Source organism: Triticum urartu, chromosome 2A (genome assembly GCF_056163025.1).
Source record: "Triticum urartu cultivar PI428250 chromosome 2A, HENAU_Tu73, whole genome shotgun sequence".
NCBI lineage: Eukaryota > Viridiplantae > Streptophyta > Magnoliopsida > Poales > Poaceae > Triticum > Triticum urartu.
The window spans coordinates 458665110-458682463 of NC_141874.1; the positions used below are offsets into that span (position 1 = coordinate 458665110).

Consider the following 17354-nt stretch of genomic DNA (forward strand, 5'->3'; position numbering starts at 1 on the left):
AAACCAAAATTTGGGAGGAGGAGAAATCAAGAAAAAGCTGAGGAGAGAGAGAGGGAGAGAACAAAGGACGGGTGGGAGGATCAAGAAAGGGAGAAGAGGCTTTGCATCCAAGCGTGCTCCCCCCCAAGCAACCCCCTTCCCTCCTCTCCTCTCCTCTCCTTCCGGTCAGCGTCCCTGTTGACCACCCCGTTGCAACGGAACGGAACGTAGGGGAGGGCACATCCTCCTTCCTTTCCTTGTGTAGCCAGCCAGCCAGCCAGCCACGCACCCCCTCCTGCTCCTGCTCCTAGGACTATATATCACTCCCATCCTCTCCCATTCTCGCCATTACGGACACACCATCTCCCTCTTTCTCTCCCGCAACCGTCCAAGACTTGCAACAGCTCGCCGCCCGCAGCAACGTGACACAGACGCCGCATCGTGTGAGGAGAGGAGAGGAGGCAGGCGGCATGAAGACGAGGCGTGGCGCCTGCTACTCCTGCCATGACCCGGCGGCCGAGGCGCCGGAGATGCACCGCCGGAAGAGGCGGAGGACGGCCATGGAGACGGCGGGGTGCGCTGGCGCTGCCGTCGGAGACTTGTTTGAGGACCTGCCGGATGATCTGCTGGTGTCCATACTTGCTGATGTGGCCGCGTCCGCCCGCTCGCCGGCCGACCTCGCCGGCGCCATCATGACGTACGTGCCTCTTTACTCCGCCTTCTTATATGAATGCGAATCGTCGCTGGGATGGAGATGGAGTTCTTACGGGGAGTTGTTGGGATGTGCTCGCAGGTGCAAGAGATTCAGGGAGTTGGGCCAGAACAAGGTTGTCCTTGCCAAGGTGTCGCCGCGGTGCCTCGCCGTCCGGGCCAAAAGCTGGTCCGACTCCGCCCACCGCTTCCTGCAGCGCTGCGCGGACGCCGGGAACCTCGACGCATGCTACCTTCTTGGCATGGTAACAACCATGGGCAACCGTGTTCCCGTTCTTTCCTTTTGTGCTTGGCGATCGTTTCGTAACTGACCCATGTTTCCATTGTTTAGATCCGGTTCTACTGCCTGGGGAGCCGGGGGTCGGGAGCGGCGCTCATGGCGGCGGCGGCAGTCGGTGGCCACCGGGAGGCGCTCTACTCGCTGGCCGTCATCCAGTTCAACGGCAGCGGTGGCAGCAAGGACGACCGCGACCTCCGAGCGGGCGCTGCGCTGTGCGCGCGCGCGGCGTCGCTCGGCCACGTCGACGCCCTCCGCGAGCTCGGCCACTGCCTTCAGGACGGCTACGGCGTGCGCCGCTCCTTGCTCGACGGGCGCCGCCTCCTCATCCAGGCGAACGCGCGGGAGCTCGCCGCCGCGGTCACCACGTCGGCCTCGCTGCTCCGCGCGGCAGCCGGCAGCGGCAAGGCCTCCAGGAGACACTCGTGCCTGCTCAGCGACTTCGGGTGCCGCGCCGCGGCCGCCGCGGCCGGCGAGGCGCATGCCGCCAACCGGTTCCTCGTCGAGTGGTTCGCGTCGCGGCCGCTGGGCGCCGAGAGCAGCCCAGCGCCGGCGGCAGCGGAGGAGGGCGGGGGGCTGCGGCTGTGCTCGCACGCGCTGTGCGGTCGGCCGGAGACGCGGCGGCACGAGTTCCGGCGGTGCTCCGTATGCGGCGTGGTGAACTACTGCTCGCGCGCATGCCAGGCGCTGCACTGGAAGATGGCGCACAAGGCCGAGTGCACGCCCATGGACCGGTGGCTCGACGGCGCCAACGCTAACCCCAACCCCAATGCCGTCGCAGGCGCAGGCGACGCCGCCGTGGCCGCTCCGGCCCTGTAACCGTCGCCGTGTCCTAGCACCCGTTTCTTTTATTTTTCTGGCCAGTTCTTTTTTCTTTTTTTTTCCCGCACCCTTCTCTGTACATGGTCGCTGCGGTAAAGGTTAGCCGAGTCTGGTTACTTGCGAATTGTTTTTATTATTAAGAAGAAAAACTTTTATTAACCTGGAGTACCAGTACAATGTTTTTTCCTAAAAAAAGAGTTTTGTCGAGATGTGATGTGAAATGTGGCGTCGAAAGTTGTGCAGTTTCCCTTCTTTGCTGGCGCCCAACTGCCCGTCTGCCACTCTGTTACAGAAATGGCAGGGAGAGGAACTGAAACGCGACAAGGGAAGTAAATTGGCCTGGTGTTTCCGCTTTGAAGTTCAAAATACGCCCTGCAGGCTTGAGCACGACGGTCTCTGCGTGCGTCTGCAACCGTAGTAGTCTGCCTCGGCCGATCTCGTGACCAGCAAGAAAGAGGGCCGTGATAAAAATGAAAATAAATTGAAACCCAGCGGAGTAGAGTAGGATTCCCGTGCCCCGGAAGTGGATTTGGAGGATCGTATCCTCATCCAGTGGGCCGGATATGGAACGTGTGGAAGCTAGTGCGCCCGACGGGATCGTGCACCGTCGAGTGATGCCTGTCAAACACAGATATCCGGCTGCTGCTAGTGTGTGTAATCGCGATAGATTCGGCGCTAGTGGACCGTGATGGGGCGGAACCTCAGGCGCACATATGTCAACGTGTGCATGTGTGTGCGGGACAAGCAGATCGACGCGTCCTTGTAGTACCGGCGTTTAACTTCTTGCCGAGGGAAGCAGCAGCGAGTTGGATGTACGTTTATCTGTATGGGTGGATGGCTACCGCAAAACTAGGTCACGATCCACTAATGTCTACTCTCTTTTTCCTCATAGAATCCATCATTGTTAGTTAGTTTTAAGGGACGAGACTTGCCTGCTCCCCTCCCGTGTGTCCATCCGTACTCCCGCATACGTGGCTTGATTTGATTGGAACAAAATAAGGTCCGGTCCCACCCCTTAAAATCAGGAGGAGAGATGATTAGATTAGAAAGAAAAAAAAAAGACAGCCGTTGAATGAGGTGGGAGCACGGATGGGAGCACGAAAAAGGAGCAGGCAAGCCGGATCCAGTTTTAAGGGCGTGCTACCTGTCCGCGGGTCGATCTTTTCAAAACATCAGCCGTCGCGAGCCATTAGATTTGACCCATCGAGTGGCCGAATGTTACCGTCCACCACTGCAACACATGCATTGTTACAACCGTCTTGTTGCAGATTTCTTTTGTAAGATACTACTTGTTGTAGCATTATTTCTACAAAACAAAACCGCATCGCATCACAATAGTCGTTCACCGTCAAGATTTGCAACCACACCGTTGTTGTTGAAACAGCTGCCTGCACTTGCCTTTGTGCTGAGGACGCGTGGTGGGCAATGGAGGCGGCGAACACACATTATTATCACGCCGAGGGCAATACTTCCATTACTTTTAGGTGTAGATATTGTTTTTATTATAAATAGAAACTCTAAACCTTCCTTTTTGTGTGTAATAAATATATTGGAATGTTTTTTTCATATCCTAATAGTTGTTTTTTCCTGATTTACCCTCTCTGTCCTAGCTTAGTAAGCACATACTCCCTCTGTAAAGATCACTATAGTGATCTAAACGCTCTTATATTTCTTTATGGAGTGAGTAATTTTTAACATTTAATTTTGGCCAAGACCTAGATTCAACATACGTGGTTCATGGTATACAATATTATGTTGATGGATTCACATTCATTGGAGTTCAAATGCATTTTAGTGGACAAAATTCTTGGTCAAAGTTAAATTACAAAAACATAAACACATCCTAAACTTGGAGGGAGGCCTGAGTGCCATATCGTAGCCCTTGGGCCTTTCGATTCAAAGATTTCTAAAGAAAATTTGGAGGATTCTAATCCTTGACATTTTTTCTGATATCTATTTTTTGATTCATAGGATGTACTTTGTAGAAATATTTCCTTAGATTAAATTAACAATATTTCATAGGGAAATTTTCATCCACTTCAGCCTCGCATGAAGAATCCTTTGTTTCTCCCTCGCACAATCAATACATGCAATCTTGTAGTGCTCAAGATGGCATGTCACTCCATTGTTTTGTTTTTGATATTATTGCATTTTAAATATCATGTGCATCAAAGAGGCCCTAGGGTGCCATGCTCATGCCGGCCGCCCTCGCTCCTTCCTTCCTCTCCTCTTTTTTTTAATCTTTCTCGCCACCATTAACTTGCTGCTCGTCAGACTGCTAGGTCTCATATACTGACCGTGCAGCCTTTTGAAGGCATCGTCACCACTAAGAAAATATTAATGGCATGTGAAATTAGCCCAGTGGCCCACGTCACAAGTATTTTGAAAAAAATAATATCTGTGACATGATTTCAAAGTGGTGCGCCACTAAAAGATCATGTGCGAGCTTAGTTTATTGATGGCAGAACCTATTAGCTTCGACAAATTATTATGCTGCACGAAACAAGGATTCTTTTTGAGAGGACGTGAATGTGTACCATATTTTTATAGAAGGCATAATTTTTAAGTACAGGAAAACAACAACTTGTTGCGAACAACGAGCGTAGACAATAGCAGCTCCGAAGGAAAGACACCACCACCTCCAACAACCACAACTACAAAGAAAAAGAGCTTGTCCAAAGCTGAGCAACATTGCCGCGTCTCGATCAAAGCCGGTTACCTCTGAAGACAACACCGACTCTGTTTGGACTTCCCTTGTCGGCGCACCATCCACCCTTGATGCCACAAAGGAGGTGCAAGTAGATGGCGGAACCTGGTAGGCCCACTAAAGCCACCGTCTTGGACTCACCGGCGATGACATACATTGCGCCACTGAAAATCACCTTGGACAACGACGAGCACCGAAAATAGTGCAACATGGAACCTCAAGACCGTGTCATCAAGCGTGATGCTCCCAACAGAGTAGCGACATTAAGAATGCCGCCATCGTGCCGGTTCAACTCCGAACCTAGGCTTTTGCCCGTAGACCGCAACCAATCCGTGAAGCGAGGGAGGGATATGCCGACACACCTTGGCGACGCCTCCAAGGAGGGGAACGACAGCCACGGCGCCGTCACCACCAGCATCAACCGAGTACGGGCAGGAATTTCTTCCGTATCGCGGCACACCACCTTCCCCGACCATCGGATTGGAGCCACACCGCCCAAGTTGATAACACCACCGCCGCCGCAACACTTCGCAAATGTAGTCGAGATGTCGAGGTCCATCCAAGACCCGCACACAGGATCATAAAGCCCAATGAACATCATCCCCATGGCTGAGAAGCCCGACCAAGGGTCACCGAGACCGCACACCACAGCCATCAGGCAAACCCTGGTACACACCTGTGTTGCAACCCAGATCGGGCCCATCTAGCCCGCGCCGTCACCTCCTTAAACCGCAACCATGGAACGAGGAGAAGGCACCATGACGTAGGCGTCAGAAACCGGAGCGTGCTCGACCACTACAAGAGCAGCGACTCCTGGCCGAGCCCGGCTGCACCGCCGCCACCTTGACCCGCGTTGTCTCCTCCAGGAGGAGCCACCGTGCCACGAACAATCCTCCCGCGAGCCCCGACCACAATCCTCCTCGCCACTTTGAAGCTCCTTCGTGCATGGTCACACCAGCACTAGATCCGCGCGCGAGAGCCCCCGACGTCTGCAACACCGAGAGAACCCGCCTGATACATCTCCAACGTATCAATAATTTTGGATTGTTTCATAATATTATATTATCAATCTTGGATGATTTATATGCATTTTTATGTTATTTATATCATATTTTGGGACTAACCTATTAACGTAGTGCCCAGTGTCAGTTCTTGTTTTTTGCTTGTTCTTGGCTTTTCAGAAAATAAATACCAAACGAAGTCCAAACACGATCAAACTTTATAGGGATTTTTTCTAGACCAGAAGGGATGCTAAAAGGTTCGGGAGGAGGCCAGAAGAGCTACGTGAGGGCCACGAGCTCACAGGGCACGCCCCTAAGCTTGTGGGCCCCATGTAGCTCCGTTCGACCTAATTCTAGTCCTATAAATTCACATATATTACCAAACCAACAGAGAGCTACCCGAAACACTTTTTATGCCACCGCAAGTTTATGTTCTTCCGCGATCCCATATGGATGCCTTTTCCAGTACTCTGTCAGAGGGGGAATTGGTCATTGAGGTCCATAGCTAGTAGCTAGATTGTTCCTTCTCTCTCTTTGATCTTCAATACAATGTTCTCCTCGATCTTCTTGGAGTTCTATCCGAGGTAATCTTCTTTTGCGGTGTGTTTGTTGGGATCCGATGAATTGTGGGTTTATGAACTGGTTATTCATTGAAAGTAATTGAGTCTTTTCTGAATATTGTGCATGGTAGTTATAACTTTGTATTTCTCTCTGATCTATCAGTTTGGTTTGGCCAAATAGATTCATTTATCTTTAGTGGGAGAGGTGCTTTGTAATGGGTACAATATTGCTATGTCCACACCCAGTGACAGAAGGGGTAACGAGGCAAGTATTATATTGTTGCTATTAAGGGTAAAACGATGGGGTTTATTCATATTAATTGGGTTTACTTTGTCTACATCATGTCATCATGCTTAAGGTGTTACTCTATTTGTCATGAACTTAATACCATAGATGTATGCTGGATAGCGGTCGATTGGTGGAGTAATAGCAGTAGATGCAGGCATGAGTCGGTCTACTTGTCACGAATGTGATGCCTATATACATGATCATTGCCATGAATACATCATAACTATGCGCTTTTCTATCAATTGCCCAACATTAACTTGTTTACCCACTGTGTGTTATGTGTTTGAGAGAGAAGCCTCTAGTAAAAACTATGGCCCAGAACTACTTTAACCATATTATAAAAACTAAAAACACCTTGCAGTAATTTATTTACTCTTTTCTTTTGCAATTTATCCATCTACCTATATAAGATTTGACCCTTGCAAGTAAATAATTTAAGGGAATTGACAATCCTCTTGAAGGAAATATGCCCTAGAGGCAATAATAAAGTTATTATTTATTTCCTTATTTCATGATAAATGTTTATTATTCAAGCTAGAATTGTATTAACCGGAAACATAATACATGTGTGAATACATAGACAAACATAGTGTCACTAGTATGCCTCTACTTGACTAGCTCGTTAATCAAAGATGGTCAAGTTTTTGAAACGTAGGCGAATTGGATTCGCAGCTAAGCCCCTGAGTGAGAGGGTTGCTCTTCACTTGGAGCGTTTTTGAAACTTAGGCGAATCGGATTCGTGGCTAAGCCACCCACTGGGGGATTTGAACACATATGCTTACGGGATAGCAATCATTAAGATACCACGAAAATCTTGTTTTTGATAAGCAAACTGAGTGATATGCTCGTCGATTACAACTCGTCGATCCGAGTGTTTAAGTATAAAAACGGTGGAGCAGCTCCGCATTCCACGAGCGTGGCTCGTCTTCTTTCTTGTCTACGTTGTAGAGGTGATACACTCCATTGTGGAGCACCTTGGTGATGATGAATGGTCCTTCCCAGGCCGGAGCGAGTTTGTGAGGTCGTTTCTGGTGCACTCGAAGCACAAGGTATCCTTCGTGGAATGCTCGACCTCTGACATTTCAGGCATGGAATCGACGCATGTCTTGTTGATAGATGGTTGATCGGATCAGAGCGATCTCTCGTTCTTCCTCCAATAGATCAACCGCATCTTGGTGTGCCTGTTCAGCTTCAGCTTCTGAGAAGAGTTCCACTCAGGGGGCGTTGTGCAGCAAGTCACTCGGAAGCACAGCTTCAGCACCATGCACGATGAGGAAAGGATTTCGGTCAGTCGACCGGTTGGGAGTTGTTCTTAGTCCCCATAGGACAGATGGCAATTCAGTCACCCAGGCTCCAGCAGAATGCTTGAGATCGCACATCAATCGGGGTTTCAGCCCTTGAAGGATCAAACCATTCGCCCTTTCTGCCTGCCCATTCGACTGCGGGTGTGCAACCGGTGTGTAATCAACCTGAGTGCCTTGGGAAGCACAAAATGCTCTGAACTCATCAGAATCAAAGTTGGAGCCATTATCTGTGATAATACTGTGAGGGACTCCATATCTGAATATCAGCTCTCTGATGAAACTGATGGCAGTGCTTGAATCAAAATTCTTGATAGGCTTAGCTTCAATCCATTTGGTGAATTTGTCGACTGCCACAAGCAAATGTGTGAAACCACTTCTGTCGGTCTTGAAAGGTCCAATGATGTCCAACCCCCAAACTGCAAACGGCCATACGAGTGGAATAGTCTTCAAAGCAAACGCAGGCTTGTGAGACGAGTTTGAGTAGAACTGGCAGCCTTCGCACTTGTCGACTATATCTTTCTGTTGGAAATATGCCCTAGAGGCAATAATAAATTAGTTATTATTATATTTCCTTGTTCATGATAATCGTTTATTATCCATGCTATAATTGTATTGATAGGAAACTCAGATACATGTGTGGATACATAGACAACACCATGTCCCTAGTAAGCCTCTAGTTGACTAGCTCGTTGATCAATAGATGGTTACGGTTTCCTGACCATGGACATTGGATGTCATTGATAACGGGATCACATCATTAGGAGAATGATGTGATGGAGAAGACCCAATCCTAAGCCTAGCACAAAGATCGTGTAGTTCGTATGCTAAAGCTTTTCTAATGTCAAGTATCATTTCCTTAGACCATGAGATTGTGCAACTCCCGGATACCGTAGGAATGCTTTGGGTGTACCAAACGTCACAACGTAACTGGGTGACTATAAAGGTGCACTACAGGTATCTCTGAAAGTGTCTGTTGGGTTGGCACGAATCGAGACTGGGATTTGTCACTCCGTGTAAACGGAGAGGTATCTCTGGGCCCACTCGGTAGGACATCATCATAATGTGCACAATGTGATCAAGGAGTTGATCACGGGATGATGTGTTACGGAACGAGTAAAGAGACTTGCCGGTAACGAGATTGAACAAGGTATAGGGATACCGATGATCGAATCTCGGGCAAGTGCAATACCGCTAGACAAAGGGAATTGTATACGAGATTGATTAAGTCCTTGACATCGTGGTTCATCCGATGAGATCATCGTGGAACATGTGGGAGCCAACATGGGTATCCAGATCCCGCTGTTGGTTATTGACCGGAGAACGTCTCGGTCATGTCTGCATGCTTCCCGAACCCGTAGGGTCTACACACTTAAGGTTCGGTGACGCTAGGGTTATAGAGATATTAGTATGCGGTAATCCGAAAGTTGTTCGGAGTCCCGGATGAGATCCCGGACGTCACGAGGAGTTCCAGAATGGTCCGGAGGTAAAGAATTATATATAGGAAGTGCTATTTCGGCCATCAGGACAAGTTTCGGGGTCACCGGTATTGTACCGGGACCACCGGAAGGGTCCCGGGGGTCCACCGGGTGGGGCCACCTGCCCCGGGGGGCCACATGGGCTGTAGGGGGTGTGCCTTGGCCTATATGGGCCAAGGGCACCAGCCCCAAGAGGCCCATGCGCCAAGAGAGAGAAAAAAGGGGAGAGTCCTAAAGGGGAAGGCACCTCCGAGGTGCCTTGGGGAGGATGGACTCCTCCCCCCCTTGGCCGCACCCTTCCTTGGAGGAAGGGGCAAGGGCTGCGCCTCCCCCCTCTCCCTTGGCCCTATATATAGTGGGGAAAAGGAGGAGCAACCATACCTAAGGCCTGGCGCCTCCCTCTCCCTCCCGTGACACATCTCCCTCCTCCCGCAGCGCTTAGCGAAGCCCTGTTGGAATCCCGCTACTTCCACCACGCCGTCGTGCTGTTGGATCTCCATCAACCTCTCCCTCCTCCTTGCTGGATCAAGGCGTGGGAGACGTCTCCGCTCCGTACGTGTGTTGAACGCGGAGGTGCCGTCCGTTCGGCGCTAGGATCATCGGTGATTTGGATCACGACGAGTACGACTCCATCAACCCCGTTCTCTTGAACGCTTCCGCGCGCGATCTACAAGGGTATGTAGATCCACTCCTCCCTCGTTGCTAGATGACTCCATAGATAGATCTTGGTGACACGTAGGAAAATTTTGAATTTATGCTACGTTCCCCAACAGTGGCATCATGAGCTAGGTCTATGCGTAGTTTCTATGCACGAGTAGAACACAAAGTAGTTGTGGGCGTTGATTTTGTTCAATATGCTTGCCGTTACTAGTCTTATCTTGATTCGGCGGCATCGTGGGATGAAGCGGCCCGGACCGACCTTACACGTACTCTTACGTGAGACTGGTTCCACCGACTGACATGCACTAGTTGCATAAGGTGGCTAGCGGGTGTCTGTCTCTCCCACTTTAGTCGGATCGGATTCGATGAAAAGGGTCCCTATGAAGGGTAAATAGCAATTGGCATATCACGTTGTGGTTTTGCGTAGGTAAGAAACGTTCTTGCTAGAAACCCATAGCAGCCACGTAAAACATGCAAACAACAATTAGAGGACGTCTAACTTGTTTTTGCAGGGTATGCTATGTGATGTGATATGGCCAAAAGGATGTGATGAATGATATATGTGATGTATGAGATTGATCATGTTCTTGTAATAGATGATCATGGAGCCCCAAGATGGAGATCAAAGGAGCTATATGATATTGGCCATATCATGTCACTATTATTTGATTGCATGTGATGTTTATCATGTTTATACATCTTATTTGCTTAGAACGACGGTAGTAAATAAGATGATCCCTCATTAAAATTTCAAGAAGTGTTCTCCCCTAACTGTGCACCGTTGCTACAGTTTGTCGTTTCGAAGCACCACGTGATGATCGGGTGTGATAGATCCTTACGTTCACATACAACGGGTGTAAGACAGTTTTACACATGCAAAACACTTAGGGTTAACTTGACGAGCCTACCATGTGCATAGACATGGCCTCGGAACACAGAAGACCGAAAGGTCGAGCATGAGTCGTATGGTAGATACGATCAACATGAAGATGTTCACCGATGATGACTAGTCCGTCTCACGTGATGATCGGACACGGCCTAGTTGACTCGGATCATGTAATCACTTAGATGACTAGAGGGATGTCTATCTGAGTGGGAGTTCATAAGATGAACTTAATTACCCTGAACATAGTCAAAAGGTCTTCGCAAATTATGTCGTGGCTCACGTTTCTGTTCTACTGTTTAGATATGTTCCTAGATAAAATTTAGTTGAAAGTTGATAGTAGCAATTATGCGGACTAGGTCCGTAAACTGAGGATTGTCCTCATTGCTTCATAGAAGGCTTATGTCCTTAATGCACCGCTCAGTGTGCTGAACCTCGAACGTCGTCTGTGGATGTTGCGAACATCTGACATACACATTTTGATAACTACGTGATAGTTCAGTTAAACGGTTTAGAATTGAGGCACCGAAGACGGTTTTGAAACGTCGCAAAACATATGAGATGTTTTGAGGGCTGAAATTGGGATTTCAGGCTCGTGCCCACGTCAAAAGGTATAAGACCTCCGACGATTTTCTTAGCCTGCAAACTAAGGAGAAAAGCTCAATTGTTGAGCTTGTGCTCAGATTGTCTGAGTACAACAATCATTTGAATCGAGTGGGAGTTGATCTTCCAGATGAGATAGTGATGTTTCTCCGAAGTCATTACCACCAAGCTGCTAGAGCTTCATGATGAACTATAATATATCAGGGACATATATGATGATCCTTGAGATATTCGCGATGTTTGACACCACAAAAGTAGAAATCAAGAAGGAGCATCAATTGTTGATGGTTTGTGAAACCACTAGTTTCAAGGAGGGCAAGGGCAAAAGGGACACTTCATGAAACGGCAATTCAGCTACTGCTCTAGTGAAGAAACCCAAGGTTGAACCCAAACCCGAGACTGAGTGCTTCTGTAATAAGGGGAACAGCCACTGGAGCAGAATTACCCTAGATACTTGGTAGATGAGAAGGCTGGCAAAGTCGATAGTAGTATATTGGATATACATTGTGTTGATGTGTACTTTACTAGTACTCCTAGTAGCACCAGGGTATTAGATACTGGTTCGGTTGCTAAGTGTTAGTAACTCGAAATAAAAGCAACGGAATAAACGGAGACTAGCTAAAGGTGAGCTGACGATATGTGTTGGAAGTGTTTCCAATGTTGATATGATCAATCATCGCACGCTCCCTCTACCATCGAGTTTGGTGTTTGCGTTGAGCATAGACATGATTGGATTATGTCTATCGCAATACGGTTATTCATTTAAGGAGAATAACGGTTACTCTGTTTATTTGAATAATACCTTCAATGGTCTTGCACCTAAAATGAATGGTTTATTGAATCTCGATCGTAGTGATACAAATGTTCATGCCAAAAGATAGTAATGATAGTACCACCTACTTGTGGCACTGCCACGTAAGTCATATCGGTATAAAACGCATGAAGAAGCTCCATGTTGATGGATCTTTGGGCTCACTCATTTTTGAAAGGTTTGAGACATGCGAACCATGTCTATTGGTGTATATGCATGAAGAAACTCCATGCAAATGGACCGTTTGGACTCACTTGATTTTGAATCACTTGAGACATGCAAATCATACCACATGGGCAAGATGACTGAAAGCCTCGTTTTCAGTAAAATGGAACTAGAAAGCAACTTGTTGGAAGTAATACATTTTGATGTGTGCAGTCCAATGAGTGCTGAGGCATGTAGTGGATATCGTTATGTTCTTACTTCACAGATGATTTGAGTAGATGTTGAGTATAGTTACTTGATGAATCACGAGTCTGAATTATTGAAAGGTTCAAGTAATTTCAGGGTGAAGTTGAAAGATCGTCCTGACAAGAGGATAAAAGATCTATGATATGATCATAGAGATGAATATCTGAATTACGAGTTTGGCACAGAATTAAGACATTGTGGAAATTGTTTCACAACTAATACAGCCTGGAACACCATAGTGTGATGGTGTGTCCGAACATCATAACTGCACCCTATTTGGATATGATGCATACCATGATGTCTCTTATCGAATTACCACGATAGTTTATGGGTTAGGCATTAGAGACAACCACATTCACTTTAAATAGGGCACCACGTAATTCCGATGAGATGACACCGTATGAACTATGGTTTAGAGAAACCTAAGCTGTCATTTCTTAAAAGTTTGGGGCTGCGACGCTTATGTGAAAAAGTTTCAGGTTGATAAGCTCGAACCCAAAGCGGATAAATGCATCTTCATAGGACACCCAAAACAGTTGGGTATACCTCCTGTCTCAGATCCGAAAGCAATAAGGGATTGTTTCTGGAATCGGGTCCTTTCTCGAGGAAAAGTTTCTCTCGAAAGAATTGAGTGGGAGGATGGTGGAGACTTGATAAGGTTATTAAACCGTCTCTTCAACTAGTGTGTGGCAGGGCACAGGAAGTTGTTCCTGTGGCACCTACACCAATTGAAGTGGAAGCTTATGATAGTGATCATGAAACTTTGGATCAAGTCACTACCAAACCTCGTGGGATGACAAGGATGCGTACTACTTCAGAGTGGTACGTAATCCTGTCTTGGAAGTCATGTTTCTAGACAACAATGAACCTACGAGCTATGGAGAAGCGATGGTGGGCCTGGATTCCGATAAATGGCTCGAGGCCATATAATCCGAGAGAGGATCCATATATAAAACAAAGTGTAGACTTTGGAAGAACTACTTGATGGTCGTAAGGCTGTTGAGTACAGATGGGTTTAAAAGGAAGACGGACAATGATGGTAAATGTCACCATTAAGAAAGCTCGACTTGTCGTTAAGATGTTTTCCGACAAGTTCAAGGAGTTGACTACGATGAGACTTTCTCACTCGTAGCGATGCTAAGAGTCTGTTGGAATTATATTAGCGATTACTGCATTATTTATGAAATCTTGCAGATAGGATGTCAAAACATTGTTTCCTCGACGATTTTCTTGAGGAAAGGTTGTATATGATACAACCGGAAGGTTTTTGTCAATCCTGAAAGATGCTAATAAGTATGCAAAGCTCCAGCAATCCTTCTAAGGACTGGAGTAAGCATCTCGGAGTTGGAATGTATGCTTTGATGATGATCAAAGATTTTGGGTTTATACAAAGTTTATGAGAAACTTGTATTTCCAAAGAAGTGAGTGGGAGCACTATAGAATTTCTGATAAGTATATGTTGACATATTGTTGATCAGAAATGACGTAGAATTTCTGGAAAGCATATAGGGTTATTTGGAAAGTGTTTTCAATGGAAAGCCTGGATTAAGCTACTTGAACATTGAGCATCAAGATCTATAAGGATAGATCAAAACGCTTAAAAGTACTTTCAAATGAGCACATACCTTGACATGATCTTGAAGGTGTTCAAGATGGATCAGTCAAAGAAGGAGTTCTTGCCTGAGTTGTAAGGTATGAAGTTAAGACTTAAAGCTCGACCACGGCAGAATAGAGAGAAAGGACGAAGGTCGTCCCCTATGCTTAAGACATAGGCTCTACAGTATGCTATGCTGTGTACCGCACCTGAAGTGTGCCTTGCCATGAGTCAGTCAAGGGGTACAAGTGTGATCCAAGAATGGATCACAAGACAGCGGTCAAAGTTATCCTTAGTAACTAGTGGACTAAGGAATTTTCTCGATTATGGAGGTGATAAAGAGTTCGACGTAAAGAGTTACGTCGATGCAAGCTTAACACCTATCCGGATAGCTCTGAGTAGAGATGTCGGATACGTATAATGGAGCAACAATTTAGAATAGCTCCAAGTAGAACAGTTATTTGGAATAGCTCCAAATAGAACGTGGTAGCTACATCTAGGAGATGACATAGAGATTTGTAAAGCACACACGGATCTGAAAGTTTCAGACCCGTTGACTAAAACCTCTCTCACAAGCAACATGATCAAACCCAGAACTCATTGAGTCTTAATCACATGATGATGTGAACTAGTTTAGTGACACTAGTAAACTCTTTGGATGTTTGTCACATGGCGATGTGACCTGTGAGTGTTAATCACATGGCGATGTGAACTAGATTATTGACTCTAGTGCAAGTGGGAGACTGTTGGAAATATGCCCTAGAGGCAATAATAAATTAGTTATTATTATATTTCCTTGTTCATGATAATCATTTATTATCCATGCTATAATTGTATTGATAGGAAACTCAGATACATGTGTGGATACATAGACAACACCATGTCCCTAGTAAGCCTCTAGTTGACTAGCTCGTTGATCAATAGATGGTTACGGTTTCCTGACCATGGACATTGGATGTCATTGATAACGGGATCACATCATTAGGAGAATGATGTGATGGAGAAGACCCAATCCTAAGCCTAGCACAAAGATCGTGTAGTTCGTATGCTAAAGCTTTTCTAATGTCAAGTATCATTTCCTTAGACCATGAGATTGTGCAACTCCCGGATACCGTAGGAATGCTTTGGGTGTACCAAACGTCGCAACGTAACTGGGTGACTATAAAGGTGCACTACAGGTATCTCTGAAAGTGTCTGTTGGGTTGGCACGAATCGAGACTGGGATTTGTCACTCCGTGTAAACGGAGAGGTATCTCTGGGCCCACTCGGTAGGACATCATCATAATGTGCACAATGTGATCAAGGAGTTGATCACGGGATGATGTGTTACGGAACGAGTAAAGAGACTTGCCGGTAACGAGATTGAACAAGGTATAGGGATACCGACGATCGAATCTCGGGCAAGTGCAATACCGCTAGACAAAGGGAATTGTATACGGGATTGATTAAGTCCTTGACATCGTGGTTCATCCGATGAGATCATCGTGGAACATGTGGGAGCCAACATGGGTATCCAGATCCCGCTGTTGGTTATTGACCGGAGAACGTCTCGGTCATGTCTGCATGCTTCCCGAACCCGTAGGGTCTACACACTTAAGGTTCGGTGACGCTAGGGTTATAGAGATATTAGTATGCTGTAATCCGAAAGTTGTTCGGAGTCCCGGATGAGATCCCGGACGTCACGAGGAGTTCCGGAATGGTCCGGAGGTAAAGAATTATATATAGGAAGTGCTATTTCGGCCATCGGGACAAGTTTCGGGGTCACCGGTATTGTACCGGGACCACCGGAAGGGTCCCGGGGGTCCACCGGGTGGGGCCACCTGCCCCGGGGGGCCACATGGGCTGTAGGGGGTGTGCCTTGGCCTATATGGGCCAAGGGCACCAGCCCCAAGAGGCCCATGCGCCAAGAGAGAGAAAAAAGGGGAGAGTCCTAAAGGGGGAAGGCACCTCCGAGGTGCCTTGGGGAGGATGGACTCCTCCCCCCCTTGGCCGCACCCTTCATTGGAGGAAGGGGCAAGGGCTGCGCCTCCCCCCTCTCCCTTGGCCCTATATATAGTGGGGAAAAGGAGGAGCAACCATACCTAAGGCCTGGCGCCTCCCTCTCCCTCCCGTGACACATCTCCCTCCTCCCGCAGCGCTTAGCGAAGCCCTGTTGGAATCCCGCTACTTCCACCACGCCGTCGTGCTGTTGGATCTCCATCAACCTCTCCCTCCTCCTTGCTGGATCAAGGCGTGGGAGACGTCTCCGCTCCGTACGTGTGTTGAACGCGGAGGTGCCGTCCGTTCGGCGCTAGGATCATCGGTGATTTGGATCACGACGAGTACGACTCCATCAACCCCGTTCTCTTGAACGCTTCCGCGCGCGATCTACAAGGGTATGTAGATCCACTCCTCCCTCGTTGCTAGATGACTCCATAGATAGATCTTGGTGACACGTAGGAAAATTTTGAATTTATGCTACGTTCCCCAACACTTTCACCATCTCATTTGCGCATGGCCAGTAGAATCCTGCTCGCTATTCTTCGGCCACGATGGTCCGAGAGGACGCATGGTGACCACAGGTCCCCGAGTGGATCTCATTTAGGATCATTCGACCTTCTTCTGGGGAGATGCAACGCTGAGCAACTCCTGTAACTCTTTCTCTGTAAAGCTGTCCACCTATCACCATGAAGGCTCTGGATGGACGGATGATCTCACGGACCTCATCTTCATCCTCTAGGAGTTCCTTTCTGAGTAGATACGCAATATATGGTACCGTCCAGTCGAGGGTGATTACCAAACCTTCCATGATTAGGTCGACTACGACCGGGACTTCAATCTCAGTCGGATCGGTTGAGGTTATCGGTTGTGGGGGCTCCTCTGTGAAAGGGTCTTCTTGGACTGTCGGGGTGTGGAGAAGCTCCAAGGACACATTGCTGGGTATAGGTTTCCGAGTGGAACCTAACTTTGCCAGATCATCAGCAGCTTGATTCTTGATTCGGGGTATGTGGTGGAGCTCTAACCCTTCAAACTTCTTCTCTAGTTTCCTTACTGCGTTGCAATAACCAGCCATAGCTGGACTCTTGATATCCCATTCCTTCATCACTTGATTGACCACCAAGTCGGAGTCGCCGTAGACCGTCAGGCGGTGGACGCCGAGTAAGATAGCCATACACAACCCATACAAAAGTGCCATAGTCAGCTTCATTGTTTGAAGAATCAAAGTGAATTTGGAGGACATAGCTGAGCTTGTATCCTCTTGAGGAGACCAGGACTACTCCAGCACCA

The 17354-nt window shown here is 47.6% G+C and overlaps 1 protein-coding gene across 1 annotated transcript; it reads left to right on the plus strand.

The window, feature by feature from the left end:
• Positions 1 to 181: 181 nt before the first annotated feature.
• LOC125537777 (F-box protein At5g50450) lies at positions 182 to 1948 on the plus strand. The gene is made up of 3 exons (XM_048701091.2): positions 182 to 676; positions 773 to 935; positions 1022 to 1948. The coding sequence occupies exons 1-3, from the start codon at positions 450 to 452 to the stop codon at positions 1784 to 1786; spliced, it is 1155 nt and encodes a 384-aa protein (XP_048557048.1). The 5' UTR covers positions 182 to 449; the 3' UTR covers positions 1787 to 1948.
• The last annotated feature ends 15406 nt before the right edge of the window (positions 1949 to 17354 follow it).